This window comes from Microtus pennsylvanicus, chromosome 6 (assembly GCF_037038515.1).
Source record: "Microtus pennsylvanicus isolate mMicPen1 chromosome 6, mMicPen1.hap1, whole genome shotgun sequence".
Classification (NCBI taxonomy): domain Eukaryota; kingdom Metazoa; phylum Chordata; class Mammalia; order Rodentia; family Cricetidae; genus Microtus; species Microtus pennsylvanicus.
In genome coordinates this window covers 52,128,700-52,144,346 of record NC_134584.1, presented here as the reverse complement: position 1 = coordinate 52,144,346, position 15,647 = coordinate 52,128,700, and the positions used below count along the sequence as shown (strand labels likewise).

Here is a 15,647-nt window from a genome sequence, read left to right as displayed (position 1 = left end):
ACTACAGGAAAGAGCGCTGGTAGGTGGAGCAGCCGGGGAGGGATCCCGGGCCTTTCTCTGGTGACCCGGAACCGAGAGGACCCTTAGTGCTCTGAGAGCCTCGGCTGCGGAGCGCAAGGGAAGCAAGTAGAAATCCCCGGAAGTCGTCTCGCCTACGCTGAATGCTCTGGGCTTTTTCCAGAAGAGGAAAAAATAGGAAGTGACGTCTGGGCCCAAAGCAGGCCGGGCTTGCGGACCTTTACCGATCGGCTGCTGGCCCCGGCCGGACCGGAGCATCGCCTGCGGTCTGGGTGGTCGTGCCACCCGCCGGACGGTCCCCTATCCCGGGATCTGCTCGCCACGCGAGAGCGAGCTCTGTCCGCGGAGACAGAGCGGGAACGCCCTCCGGGACACCTGTCGCTTGTGAGACAGCTTTCATTTAAAATATATATAGCACCTTTCTCCTCTCGTTGACAATTTCAAGAGTTAGGAAGAACGCGGAGCCCCTGCGGTTAGCTTCGCCGGGGTCGGTGCCCACTGCCCGCGTTTAGACTCCCTAAGCTTCCCTGAGCTCTGGCAGGTGAGCCTACCTACCCTTTTATAAAGTTAACTCTTTCTCGTCCTCTGTCATTTCGTTTTTCCCTGTCCTGTATTTCATGTTTTGGCATATCAATGTCTTTGCTTCTCCCTGGAGTAGAATCTAGATAAGCGTTCCCTCTGCATTCGCTGTTCTCCCTTCAAAGACCGGTAATTCCGCTTGTTGAAACCTTGACTTGTCCTAGAGGGGCTGCAAAGAACATTAGAGATGGCTGTTTTTACTCGGTTTCATAAATGATCGAGTCTCGGGAAATTTATACAATTTGTGTTCTAGCACATCTGATTAGTGCGTGTTGAGAATGGAGAACCAGATCCAATTAGAAAAATGTGAGAAAGGAAATGTAAAACATGGTTGAAATTAAGATCAGAAGACATGGAGCACCAGGTAGGTTTTGTGTGCTGTGGCTCCGAAGAGTGGTTTTAGCACCAGGCGCACGCCTTTAATCCCAACACTCCGGGGATAGAAGCAGGCATATTACAGTGCGCTCCAGGCCAGCGAGCTCGACTATAAAGTCAGACCTTGTCTCAAAAAAAAAAAAGGGGGGGGGGGGCTCCATCTGTCCTCCTTAATAGGAACTTGATGGAAGCTGTCAAAGGAACACATGCCATCCCCTCAGGGAGATGGCGGGCGGGGTTGGAGGTGGGGGGGGGGATGGGATTGCTCTCAACCCACCAGTGCCTAGCAATAAATGGTTCTTCATGCAGTGTCTATTTAAAAAGACTCCGTCTTCTCTCTGTGTCTCCATCACTCAGTCACTGAACTAACTTTCTGTCTGGTTCTGACAAAATGTAACGACTTCGTTGATACTTTTTCTGATTATAGTGTGTCTTCATTTCTCCCCTGGGAGTTTTCTATTCTTTTATTGCTGCTTATTTATTTAATGGGCGCAGTGCTGGAGTTGGTAGAGCAGGGTGTTTCCCAGGATTCCTCTGAGGTGAACATAATTACCTGCCCATTCTACTCAGAAAATTGTAATGAGGGTCAATCTGTTTTTATGAGTTTTTTGAAAAAGGGTTTCTCTGTGAATCCCCTTGGCTATCCTGGAACTCACACTGTAGAACAGGCTGGCCTCAAACTCAGAAATCACCTGCCTCTGCTTCTGCCTCTGCCTCATGAGTGCTGGGATTAAAGGTGTGCACCACCACTGTCTGGTTATTTATTTATTTGTCTCTTTTAAGGATTTTGGGGTCTTTCGATTTTGTTGCTCTGACTGTCCTAGAACTTTCTGTGTAGACCAGGCTGGCCTTGAACTCCCAGAGATCCCACCTCCCTCTGCCTTCCAAGTGCTGAGGTTAAAGGTGTGAGCCATCACACCTGGCTTGTATACTGTTACTCATATGTATGTTTTCAGGACTATTCCACCTATTCCATAACCAGTTGGTGTGCATGTCTCTGTGGAAGACTACTTTCCTGCCCTCTAGTGCTTCATGCACAGCAGAATCAATCTTTTGAAATGATTTTAAAATTAAAACTGAACAGTGGGCACATGATTAATTCATTTTTCTCTTAATTCCAAGTACTTCTGATCATTGCACATTGAGCACCCTTTCAAAATGTCCAAGGTGCAATGTGCAGTCGTCACATGACAAAAACTAACTGGATGTTCATTTCTTCCTGTTTCAAGGAACTATGTATTTAGGACTGTTTTTTATCCTGTGATGCCAGTCCATAATCTACGGATTTTATTTTTCGTTTAAACTCCATTGAAGTTGTTTATGTTTACTCTGAAAAAAAAAAGGTTACAAATATACGTTTGATTCTTTAAAAGTAAATTTTGTAGGCCTGGAGAGATGGCTCAGTGAGAAAAGACACTTGCTGACCAGCCTGATGACCTGAGTTCAGTCCCTGAGACACACATGATAGAAGGGATTGCCCTCTGACTTCTACATGCATCCTGTGGCCCATGTGTTCCCACACACATGCAAACACATACGTGGAATAACTCACTTTTAAGTAAGTTTTGTAACATTTGGCAATAGTCAGATATAGGAAAGGGTAGAAACAACTAAAATGTGTTGGACACAGTGATGGAGGTATACTGTATTTCCTCATCCTTTTCCAGGATCCTGTGAGTTAATGGCAGTATCTCTTTTTACAAATGAGACTTTGTCAGGTTCAGTAACTCGTACACATCACACAGCTAATGGCAAAGCTTGAGTTCGTAAGCAGATACCTACCTCTGAATGTTGTGTACTGTGTATTATGGATAAAGGCTCACAAGAGCACTGTTTGGATGTGTGGCTGAAAGCAATTGCAGGTATATGTTCATAAGTTAATATGCTGCTTTAAATTTTCTAAATGTTTCCTTACAGATATTTTAATATCCCAATTCCAAGAATACACTGGATCACACCCTTGAAACACCAAGAAGAAACTATGAAGAACTGCTTTAATTATTGAAACCATGGCTACATCAGCAAATCTGGACATTGGGGCCCAGCTGATCGTGGAAGAGTGCCCCAGTAGCTATAGTCTCTCTGGCATGCCAGACATCAAAATTGAGCACCAGCTGGACCCAAACTCAGAAGAAGGGTCAGCTCAGGGTGTTGCCATGGGAATGAAGTTCATATTGCCAAACCGATTTGATATGAACGTATGTTCTCGATTTGTGAAGTCCTTAAATGAAGAGGATAGTAAAAATATTCAAGATCAAGTGAACTCTGACCTGGAAGTGGCGTCTGTCTTATTTAAAGGTTGAAAGTTATGGTCCAGCTCCCTACATTCCCTTCATTTCCTGGAAGTTATGGTCCAGATCCCTGCATTCCCTTTCATTGCCTGGGAGTTATGGTCCAGATCCCTGCATTCCCTTTCATTTCCTGGAAGTTATGGTCCGGATCCCTACATTCCCTTTTCGTTTGCCCTGCTCCATTTTGGTTTCTCTGCCATGAGATCAGAACTAAGGAAGAGCCTGAAAGTCATCTTTTAGGAAGATTTTCTAGAATCTCACAGAAACCAGCATGAAGTTTCTGTTAATTTTCAAAAATATTCCTTGTCTAAGCAGGTGTAGTGATGCATGCCTTTAGTTAGTCCCGGCACTTGAGAGGCAGAGGCAGGTAAGTTCAAAGCCAGCCTAGTCTAGATAGTGAGTTCCAGGCTATCCAGGGATACACAGTGATACCCTGTCTCACAAATAAATAAAATCTTTGCCTGACCTTTATTTACAATTTCCCTAATGCAGTTGTTCTTAGTTGTATCTTTTTATTTATTTATTTCTTCTTTTTTTTGAGACAGTTTCTCTGTATAGCCCTTACTGCCCTAGAACTAGCTCTGTGGACCAGGCTGGCCTTGAACTCTCAGAGGTCCACCAGTCTCTGCCTCCTGAGTGCTGGAATTAAAGATGTGCACCACCACCACCCAGCCTAGTTGTATGTTTTTAAATAATAGAACATTATTCCTTTTCTTTTTTTAAACTTTGTTTACTATTTCCTGTTTCATGACCAATGTACATCTGCTTCTACTACTTAATTTAGTGATCTGTCAGCATACTTTAAAGTTGCTTTGTAATCTGTTAATCTTAAAGCTAGCCTCAATAAAATTTTTCAACATTGATTTCTTTGTAGAACTTACACTGTAGTAGTATAGACTAATACAAAATTAGTATCACCTGATAAACACTTGAATTGAAGCTGTTAAACCTCATACATTTTTTCATGCAAACATTGACACTTTTATTAGAATGCTTTGTCATTAAAATGCTATTTTAATTTGTTTATTTAGCTGAGTGCAATATCCATACATCTCCTTCTCCTGGAATTCAAGTAAGGCATGTCTACACCCCTTCTACGACGAAACATTTCTCACCCATAAAACAGTCTACGACTTTAACCAACAAACACAGGGGAAATGAGGTCTCTACCACACCTCTGTTAGCAAATTGTAAGTATGCGAAGAATGTTCTGAAGTATTACTGCTAGTGTAATTAACTAATGCAGTTACATATTAGGAGTTTGGCTTTGAAGTAGTAGTTTCACTAAATTTAAACAATCTAGTTTTAAAAGCTTAAATGATAGATTCATTTTAATAAGTTGAAACTTTTTAATGTGTTTTTATATGTTTCACTGTTATATCTCTATGCAAACAAATACAGTTTAAAATATTATTAAAACCTTTATAGTTTTACCATAAAGAAGTGCATTACTGTGAATTATTTATAAATTAAGATATCAATGTTTTTGTATTCTTTGGGTTTCATGTTTAACTTATATAATGTTTAATTTTGTAAATATGTACTTATTTCACAGACGAAGAAATATTTTGTACTAAAAATTAAATAATTTCTATTTAAAAAACTTTGAGTGCAAGTCATTGTATAGGATATAAAGTTTCTCTATTAGCTAATAGTTATTCAGGGAAGCATGAGTATTTGAATGAGAGAAAACCAGCTAACAGGACAGTAACTACATTTGATACCATGATGCAAGTGTGTGTATATTCTAAAGCCTGGTGAAATCTTGGTCTTTGGGAATCCTAAATCCCTCCAGATTTCAGAACTGCGAACTGTAGCAGTTGAGCCAGGAAGAATCTTCCTCAAGCGTTCTAATTCCACTTGTGGGCCATTTCTAGTTTACTTATGTGTGTGTGCCGCACAGTTGCCTGTATGAATTAAGACTACCCAGTCATATTACTAAAGGTGGTTTTATTTAAAGGTGCTTCTCAAAGAGATTGTCTGATAGTATTCCAACCATACACCTTCTCTGCTGGAAAAAAAATAATAAAAAGCTAAAAACTGTCCATGTTATGAGTAAAAGTTTTAATCAGCCAGGCAGTGTTAACATACTAACTAGCCTCAGCTAAACCTCTACTCATAGACTGACTCTCACCAACCATGGCGGTCACACCTGCAGTCCCCGAGCCCAGGAGCCTGAGCTCGGACTTTAAGACTGTCCAGGCTGCATAATGAGACTGTCTTTAAGATTAAATTTTCCCCCTCAACAAAAAAGAAAAATCTCACACAGACAGTTGTCTATTTATGAACTCATTCCTAATGTTAAGAAAACTCATCCAACTTCAAAATAAAAATATTTAGGAGGCTAGGGAGATGGCTCAGCGGTTAAAAGCACTGGCTGCTCTTCAAGGGGTCGTGGGTTAGATTCCCAGACTTACTGGCCTGTCAACCCCTGTAACTCCAGATAGAGGGAGTCTGAGGCCCTCTTTTGCCTCTATGGGTTTTGCAGGCAAAACACCTACTTGCATAAATTTAAAATACATGTATGTAGCATTTAAAAGGCTAGGAGGGTTGGCATATCCCTGTGGTTTCAACTGTTCAGAAGGTTGAGGTGGGAGGATTGCTTGAGTACGTGCTAGCTTTGGCCTGGGCAGCATAGTCAGACCCTCTCTCAGGAAAATCAAGTATAAAAGTAGAATCACTAAGAAAACCAAGACAAGGGCTGGAGAGATGGCTCAGAGGTTAAGAACACTGACTGTTCTTCCAGAGGTTCTAAGTTCAATTCCCAGCAACCACTTGGTGGCTTACAGCCATTTGTAATGAGATCTGGTGCCCTCTTCTGGCATACAAGCAAGCATGCAGACAGAACACTATATATAATAAATAAATAAATCTTTCTAAAAAAAGAGAAAAAGAAAACAAAAACGAATATTGCTGTGTCTTTTTGGGCATCCTTCAGAAGTTTGGATACAGAAGTAGCATGTTAAAAATTAGGTATCTCAATCACTCTTTAGGATAAATTTTGCCCCAAAATAATTTACAGATGTCATATTAACATATGAGTCAGTACTCAGAGAACACTATCTGTAATACTTGATACTTTATTAGGCTTAAATGGTAAAGTGGTGGGTTTTGTTTTGGGAAAAACTGGCTTCACCATGGCATAACAGCTGTGTACCGAGATGCACTTGAAGGATTTTATCATGTTGTTGTTGCAGCTTTGTCTGTCCACCAGTTGGCGGCTCAAGGAGAAATGCTCTACCTGGCTACTCGTATTGAACAAGGTCTGGTTTTAACTATTATATTTTAAATATTCATTTGAATTTATTGGGTTTGTTATTTTCTTATAGGAAACTATAAAGACAAAAGAAGTTGTATAATCTCACCAAATATATAATAATGGATAGCAAAAAAAGAAAATTTTAAGTAATATAAAGTATAAAATTTGGGGTTTTAGGATGGTTATGAGATTAAGAGCACTGACTCTTCTTCCAAAGGGCCCAAGTGTAGTTCCCAGCACCCATATGTCTGCTCATAACCATCTGTAAATATAGGATTAGGGGATTTGATGCCCTCTTTCTAGCCTCCAAGAGTACCAGGTACACATGTAGTATGTATATATACATGCAAGGCACAAAATCCATACAGTTAAAATCACAATTTAATAAAAAAGAAAGTTTTAGCTTCCTTTACTTTTCTCCAAAACATTGTAAATTTTTTGTATTTTCAGGAAATTTTTCTAGAAAACATTTCCATTTAGGGTTATATTTGAGAATATGTATGTGTTTTTGTTAGGCACACAAACAAGAAAATCTTACATACACTACAATGTGTCTTTTTTCATTTACTATTTTGAAGGGTGTTCTACTAAGCATACCAAAGATCTGTGTGTCTGTGTGTGTGTCCTGCACATGTATGCACAAGCATGTTTTGCCTGTATATGTAACATTTGCATGCCTGGGGCCTGTGAAGTGAAAAGAGGATCCCTGGGAACTGGAGTTAGGATGGTTCAAGCCACCATGCGTGTGTTGGGAACCTAGATCCTCTGCAAGAACCATGAACTGCTATTAAACACTGAGCTGTTTCTCCAGCCCCGAGATCTTTTTATTTACAGAGATTCTCACTGTGTTGTCCAAGATGACCTCCCTCTCACAGTCCTCCTGTCTCCACCTTCTGAGTGCTGGGATTAAGTGTGTACCTTTACACCCAGTCATTTTGTACTTTTCCACTATAATGCATATGCATATACTATGATTTTTATTTGTTCTTTTAACTATTCATCTGGCTGATTACAAATGTTTGCCGGCAATCCTAGCATTTTTTATAAATATACCCACTGAGTAAATTTTCATACATAAGTATATCACGTCACAAGCTAGATGGTTTTTGTTGTAGTGAATCAGCTCCTCACATGGGCTAGGCCAGAGTTCTGCCACAGAGCACACCCATACCTCTGCCTTCTTATTCTTAGATTTTAACAGATGTTTGTCCTCACGTTAGTGTTAGAGTTGCAGTTTCCCCAAACTGTCATAGATGCAGTGAGTCTTTAATTCTTGCTATCTGTGGGTGAAAATGGTACCTCAAAGTAATTCCATTGATGTTTGTTATAATCCCATTGTTTCTTTTTATGTGAACTACCCACAGTATATTTGTGTCATATTAACTCCAAAGTGAAAGAAACTGACTTCTGTTGTTCCCTGATATATTTTCCCCAGTTTGTCCATTTTGCATGACCTCTTCAGATTTTTAATTGTAAATTTTTCTTCTTTTTGAATTTGGAATTTTACATCCTGCTTAGAAAAGATTCCCCACTCTAGGATTAGAAGATTAAAGAAACCACCCATTGTTATGCCAAAATTTACAGGGTCTCCTTTTTTATAATCTTTTATGCATATGAAATACTTTTTAGTGTAATAGAGAGTAAGAAAACTGTTGCTTTTTTTAAATTTAGGTGTCCCATTATTGTTGATTATGAGAGCATGATCCAAGAATTTTATTTTCCTAAGACTTAGATGTATTTCTGTTTATACTTAGCTGTCAGGGGCTGGAGAGATGGTTCAGAACCTAAGAGCGGGTATCCTCATTAGGTGGTTTCCACCCACCTAATGCTCCGTGGGGAGCTGATGCCTCTGGTTCTCACCAGCACCTGCACTCACATGCACCTATACCCACCCCACACATACATAATTAAAAAATAAAAATAAATTTTTAAAAAAGTACAAATTTCATGTTCAACCTACTGAATAACTGTAGGGGGAAAGCTATCCAGTTTATAACTATTAGGCTACATTCAGGGAATAGAATGAGGTTAAAGGAGGAATTGTGTGATACTGTTTCAGATTAGCCAGTCTGCATTTTATGCTAGCAAGTGCACGAATGAAGGAGAATCACAGGCAGCAATGCTAGCTAGAGGGGAGGTAGCTTTTGAAAACTGCTGAAGCTTTAAGTATACATTCGGGTAACGCTAAGGGCTATCATATATCATTGTATTGTGATCTTCCCATGTATGTAGTGAGATAAGCAAGCTATTAAACTCTGTTTAACAGAGATTAAGTCACTTGCCCAGAACCGAACCACTAGAAAATGAAAGAGCCAGGATTCTATCTTGAGTCCCCTGTCCCTGAGACGATGCTGACAACCGTTCCCTATGTGATGCTGTGTGTGGTGCTTTCTTTACAGAATGTGTCCCATGGGCCCAGCGTCTTTACAGTGGGGCACATCTACCATGCCCAGACTGACAGTCCCAGCAGCACATCCAGACCTCAGTCAACAAAGTCATCTCCCTGAATGTCATTGAGTCATAAGATTTTAGAGTACCAGTGGTTTCAAAGTGATATTAATATGTGGTTGTTAAATTAGATCACAAAAATTGCTTTTCTTTTAAATAGAAAATGTTATCAATCACACGGATGAAGAAGGATTTACTCCCCTGATGTGGGCTGCGGCACACGGGCAAATAGCTGTGGTAGAGTTCCTACTTCAGAATGTAAGGAAAATGCTCAGAAAATGTGTATGTGTAGTTTCTTGAGCCCAGTTGAAGCTTTAGTGCAGTCTTTATATCTGCAGACAACTAGACATGAAGATTGAGAGTACAGAATAAATCCCTGCCTTTACTGTCCTTGCGGAACCTGGGTCTAGCTGGGAAAGCAGTGCTAATCGTCCATAAATCAGTGAGAGGCGCTGAGTGTCCAGCCCCCAGTGTAGCAGGAACAGAAGTGCTGTCACAGGTCCTGGAGGAAAGGCTTCTGGAGGAGCTGGGCCGCTTTCCAGAGTGGAGGAGAGTGAGGATTGAGGCAGCTGGAGGGGGAGGAAGGAAGGCATCCAGGCAGTTTGTTACAAGCACGTGTATCATGTTTCTGTTATTTCCTCCTTAATCCCAGAAGGTGGTCTGACCTCACTGTTAAACTGTAATCATGTTGACAGAAACAAGTGTTCTTGTTTAAGTTAATTGAAGTCGTCTATGTTCACTCCCCATGGCAGGGTGCAGATCCCCAGCTTTTAGGAAAAGGTCGAGAAAGTGCCCTGTCATTGGCCTGTAGTAAGGGCTACACGGATATCGTCAAAATGCTGCTTGACTGTGGAGTTGATGTCAATGAGTATGACTGGGTGAGTCCACACGCTGAACTGAAATTCTGTAACAAGGCCGTCCCTCCGTTGTTAACATGCTGGGCTGCACACATGGGCCCTGTGTTCAATCTCCAGTGCCTCGCTTGGTAGTGAACGATAGCTCTCAAGAGGTAGACACAGGAGGATCAAGGTTATCTTGACTATTTCAAGTCCATAGGACTACTTGAAACCCTGCCTCAAAAATAAATACATAAAATACAATTATTGTAATAACTTTTAGTATTTAATTGATTTCAGGGAGATATTAGCTTTATAAGGACTTAGAAGAAAAAATGTATTTATTTAGGATGAGCAACTTAATGTCATAAATTCAATTATTTGTGACATTTTTCACAAAATATTAATGTTATTTTAAACTACTTTTACACACCCAGTTTTATAGCAGCATTTGATGGGCTCTTGCTCAATGAAAATGCTGCCAACTTTCCCCCTGCAGAACGGCGGGACACCTTTGCTGTATGCCGTCCATGGGAACCACGTGAAGTGTGTGAAGATGCTGTTAGGTAAGCAGGTGACAGAGCCGTCACTAGGAGCCTCATCTTCAGTTTCCCCAAGAGGAGCTCACCTTGTGTTTGGATGTATTACCCTGCTGGCGCCTGCCCCTAGGTTTCCGCTGTCACAGGACTGCCCTATGAGAGGAGCTCCCTCACACTCCACCCCTGCACTTGAAGCTTTTGCCCTTCCCGCTCACATCTGGGGTCACCCTTGTGTCCTGTGTGCACAGTGTCTTCCTGTAGAGTGTTGTCCAGTTGTTTGAGTGTCGGCTACTCTAGAGACATTTGGGTATCCTGTCCGCCCACCAGTGCACCCTGGGTAGCCCGTGCACCCGGTCCTTTGTGTGAGCGTGTTGGAAATGCCTCCAGGGTGGCTGGAGATCTGTTCAGCCATTTGCATATGAGCCAGGAATAGACACATTTGCATTTTCATTTTATTTATATAGATTTTTCTGCTTTGGTACAGAAAATGGAGCTGATCCAACAATTGAAACAGATTCTGGATACAACTCTATGGATTTAGCTGTAGCTCTGGGCTATAGAAGTGGTGAGTATTTTAGAAGTCTCAGGTTTCATCTTAGGAAAGCCTTATATATAGTAAAGGCCAGTGACCCAAAGCTTTTTCATTGCTTCTTGCATAAAACATATTATCTTAACTCCAAACATATGCTTTGATGGAGTGCAAAGTGAACGATTCCTATAAAGTTAAGAAATGAATTCATTTATTGGACTTTTTCATAAACTCAAATGGTCACTGGAGGAAAAGTGGACAGTATTTGCAAGATTTTCAAAAATGTTTTCATAAAAATTATTTATGTACTTTGGAGTTCTTACTTTAAAAAAAAAAGATAAAACCTAAGTATAGAAAACACAGAAGCTCAGGCAGTTGCTGAATTCGGAACAGCCTTAATTTTAAGAGCGACTGTGGCACATTGTCCTCAGACTATAAATGAGTCCTGCTTAGAAATAACTTCATTTTACAAAATACCAGGGCTAAGTTGAATTTATAGACTAGCCTTTTGTTTGCTCGGTTTTGCTTATTTCTGTGCTGTGACCATGGTGGCCTGTCTTTGCAGTTCAGCAGGTCATTGAGTCACATCTGCTGAAGCTGCTTCAGAACATCAAGGAGTGATGCGGCCTCTGCACTCTTGCGTCCTTACAAATGATGGTTTTGTTTACATGTAAATTTTACCTCAGTTGCAATATTTCCTGGGTTTTAGTGAGTTTTAAGAAATATTCCTTTGGATAATTCACTGGTTTATATTAAAATTAACCCTGATTTTTTTAAATAGATGTGTTTTACTCTATATTTAAAGTTATAAATGGATGTCTTATGGCGTGTAAACTTTCATGGTACAGCCGGTTGTGTGTCTTTGTATCAAGTACCACAATTTGACACTTTGAGAAATTCCACCTTGTTTATCTTCACTCTTGTATTAACTCTTTGACTTTGCACAGGGCTTATTGTAAGTCTGGGGGGAGGGAGGAATAATGTTCTTGTTGAATGAAAAAGTACACAGTGTGATGGTTTACAAAATCATGTTTAAATAAAATACTATTGCTGTCTGTTTGTGTTCTAGCTCTTGGATTATATACTTTGTTGATTTATTAATGGTCATTTCTAAAAGTAATTTAGAATATTTTTCTCTTAGAGGTAGGTTTGAGAAGAAAAAGTCATTAATTATGAAAGAGAAGTGAGATGCTCTTTAACCCTACTAGACGAGTACCATTAGCTCACCTTTTACTAAAACCTAGGAGAGGGAGCCGTGAACTAGAAAGTGATTTGACTGACTGAGACTTGATTGAGTTAAATCCCTTCATCTGAAAAGTAGGTGTTATATCAGGTGTAACCACATAAACTTGATCCGGATAATATAAACAAAAGAGAATCAAGGGGGACTAGAAAGATGCCTCGGCCGTTAAGAGGACTGGGGTCCAGTTCCCAGCACCAACACGGCTGCTCACAAATTTGTACCTCCAGTTTCAGGGGATCCAGCTCTTTTCCCATGTAGTGACTGCATGCACATGTGCCCCACAAACATACAGACAAATATTCTTTCACATAAACTTTTAAAAAGCTGTGTTACAGGTACTGCTAGGTAAAATTACTGAGTTATATGCAAATCTGGTGTTGTCCGACAGGGCCATATACTTTGGGAGGGTCTCTGCAATTGCCACGGCCAGCAGACGAGGCATGAAGGTGTTCAACATGACTAAGTAGTCAGTGTTGGTCAAACTTTGAGAGTCTGACACGAAATAGTTTATTTTAGGGATATTTAAGCATAGCACAATTTATAGAAAACCTTCCTGGTGATAATTAACTCAGTCTAGGTGCACAATAAACCTTAAGGCATGATGCACTGAAACTCCTTTCTAAAGTACCTGTGACATCTTCCATAAAGATGGGCTCTATAGATCGCTACATGTGACCCCTTCCATAGGTTCTATAGGTGGAGAAGCTCACAATAAGTCTTGAAAACGATAAAGATAGTAAAAAAGGTCATCAGGCTATTTTATTAAGAAGTCTGCTCCCAGCCTTCAGGGTGGATAACAGGTTATGTGTCCCTTTCTCTGAAGGAACAAGCCTGTGTGTTTGACATTCTAGGTTCCCCTAGTGCTGATCTGTGAGCACAAGGACCTCAGTGCCTCCCACAATGTACATAATCCTTACACTGAAATCAACAAGCTAACCAATAAGAAGTCATAAGCCTGGCACCTTATTACTTGGCAATGAACTGAATTCAGCTAAGCAGCTCTCCCTAGACTGAGGGCTGTTGACTACTGTACATACACCGTGTCCATCTGGAGGCTGCTTAGCTCATCCAATGGGATACCACTCAGTGGCCCAGGGATCTCACTCTGAGTGTCTCTGGTGGCCTCTTCCCTTTTGGCCATTGAAAGAGTGACCCTCCTCTATTAACATTTTTCATCTCGAGTCTGGTTTTGTTAGGTCGGGCCCTATTATTTCCATTTATCTTTATGCTGTGAGGAATGGGTGTGTGTGTGTGTGTGTGTGCGCATGCGCACACATGAATGTATGGAGGTTAGAGGACAACACACACGAGTCCTCCCACCACGTAGGTTCCTAGGATTGAACTCACATCCTCCCAAATGGCAAGGGATTGTTGAATGGGAAGACCAGGGATGAGAAATAGAGAAGACAGATAGAGAAGCCAAAAGCAATAGCTGGGACCAGTCTTGCAGAAGCTGATGACTTAAAGATGCCAAGCAAATTTATTAAGAACTAAAACATCAGTTATACTATTTGCTGGGTGCAGGGGACCGGGGTCGCCAAGGTCAGTGGAAAGCTAAGTCTGACAGTGTTGGCAAAGAGAACATGGGATGATAGCTCAGGCTCACAGCCACAGCCCAGTGGGAAGAACTTGTCCCTGGACCTTGACTCCTTTGAAGGGCGCTGTCCTCAGCCCTAAACTGTCCTTGCCAAGTCCACTTCTGGACACAGACACAACTGAAGTTCCCTTTGTTCTCTCATCAGGGCCTCTGAGGAAGTCTTTGGCTGGTGTGGCTCCCCACTTATAAATCTTACGGTTTTTGAGCAAATCCAGAGCTTTCCATGACTTATTAAGATGAAAACAAGGAGTTTCTGCTTAACAGGCTCTGGGACAAACTGCAGGGCTTCTGAAGCCTGAATTATTTGTTCCTCTATTCTAGGTTAGGGCCCTAAGTCCAAGAAATTCTTTCCACATTTTACCACCATTTCAGTTAGTTACTCAGCCTAAATCCCTCTTTTCTTTGAGGTCTGCCTACTGTGCTAAGAGATCTCTGTCTTCTTTTCTTTTAATTTTTACATTGATTTGTTTGGAAAGACGGGTGCATGTGCTCACAAGCATGTACATGTTCCATGACACACATTTAAAGGTCAGAGGGCAATCTACAAGAGTCAGCTCTCGCCTTCCACCGAGTGGGCTCCAGGATTGAACTCAGCTTGCTTGGCTTGACAGCAAACACCTTTAACTGCTATGGAGTGTGACAGCCATTCAAGAGACGATATCCAGGAGTCTATCACTGATAACATCGGTGGTGGGATTTGGGACACGTTTCTATAGGGCTTTCTATAAAGCTCTGCCATTTAGAGAGTCTGGGCCTCAAACAGAACTTTCAGGCAGGCCGGGTGGTGGTGGCACACGCCTTTAATCCCAGCACTTGGGAGGCAGAGGCTGGTGGATACCTGTGAGTTCAAGATCAGCCTGGTCTACAAGAGCTAGTTCCAGGACAGGCTTGATAGCTACAGTGAAACCCTGTCTCAAAAAACCTTAAAAAAAGAAAAGAAAAGAAAAGAACTTTCAGGCAGAACAGTTTTAAGACAGGACAGGTAAAAGCCTGTATGTACTCTGTGCAGTACAATTCTAAAACGGGACAGGTAAAAGCCTGGGCTATAGGACTCTGTGTGGCTTTTTCCTGAGCAGTTTGCCAGTGCCTCTCCTGAGGGTAAGGACTTATTTCAGATAGCAAGGCTATCTTGGAGACCTTTCCACAAAAATGCATGCTATCTGGAATGTTTAACTCACAGCGTTTCACTATTAGAAAGGCTAAGCATCACTTCTAAGCAGTTACTCCTCCCATTCTTTCTACAAGCCCATCAGAATAATGTCGCATGAGTTCTACTTGGTCTTAATAATAAAAACCCAAAGCCAGATATCGGGATAAATGCTGAAAGATCAGAGAGAAAAAGGAGCAAGTCACAGCCACCTCTTACCTTGCTAACTCCTCAGTCAAAATAAAAGGCCACACCCCTGTCTCCTCCTGCCTTATATTCCTCTCTCTGCCCAGCCAAACTACTTCCTGTCTGTCTGTACAGACCTCCAGACCTCTATGGTTAACTAGTGGCTAGCTTCACCCTCTGATCTTCAGGCAAGCTTTATTTGTTAGAGCACAAACAAAATACTACTACAGAATAATGCTCTTTGTAGGGATAAGTCCCGCCCCTTAGGGGGCATGTTCGCCTCAGGCTAATGTTTGCCTATAAATTTGGCAAGCGTGCTCCTAGCCGTCCCTTCTTCTGCTTTTCCTGGTCTCCTTGGGAACGGTGGTTCTGTAAGTCTATTTCGACATTAAAGCTATATATATATTTTTACAATCTGTCTGCATTCGTTTACGCTGTTACAGCTCTTTTAATATCAGAGACATTATAATCAAGTGTTTAGAGTTAGGAAATCCTTTATACTTCAATGATAGGTAAAGACAGGTGCACAGAAAGCCATAGGTTAAAACAAAACAAAACAAAAAGCCAAGAACTTCTTTGTTTGTTTGTTTATTGATTAGG

At 41.2% G+C, this 15,647-nt stretch overlaps 1 protein-coding gene across 1 annotated transcript; it reads left to right on the top strand.

The window, feature by feature from the left end:
• Positions 1 to 5: 5 nt before the first annotated feature.
• Ankra2 (ankyrin repeat family A member 2) lies at positions 6 to 11,929 on the top strand. The gene is made up of 9 exons (XM_075976244.1): positions 6 to 559; positions 2,890 to 3,270; positions 4,295 to 4,453; positions 6,461 to 6,526; positions 9,131 to 9,228; positions 9,723 to 9,848; positions 10,306 to 10,372; positions 10,830 to 10,910; positions 11,440 to 11,929. The coding sequence occupies exons 2-9, from the start codon at positions 2,982 to 2,984 to the stop codon at positions 11,493 to 11,495; spliced, it is 942 nt and encodes a 313-aa protein (XP_075832359.1). The 5' UTR covers positions 6 to 559; positions 2,890 to 2,981; the 3' UTR covers positions 11,496 to 11,929.
• The last annotated feature ends 3,718 nt before the right edge of the window (positions 11,930 to 15,647 follow it).

Coding starts and splice junctions, on each gene's coding strand:
- Ankra2 (XM_075976244.1), top strand. CDS start 2,982: ATGGCTACATCAGCAAATCTGGACATTGGGGCCCAGCTGATCGTGGAA. Junction 6,527..9,130: donor GGCTACTCGTATTGAACAAG/GTCTGGTTTTAA, acceptor TCTTTTAAATAG/AAAATGTTATCAATCACACG. Junction 9,849..10,305: donor ATGTCAATGAGTATGACTGG/GTGAGTCCACAC, acceptor TTCCCCCTGCAG/AACGGCGGGACACCTTTGCT.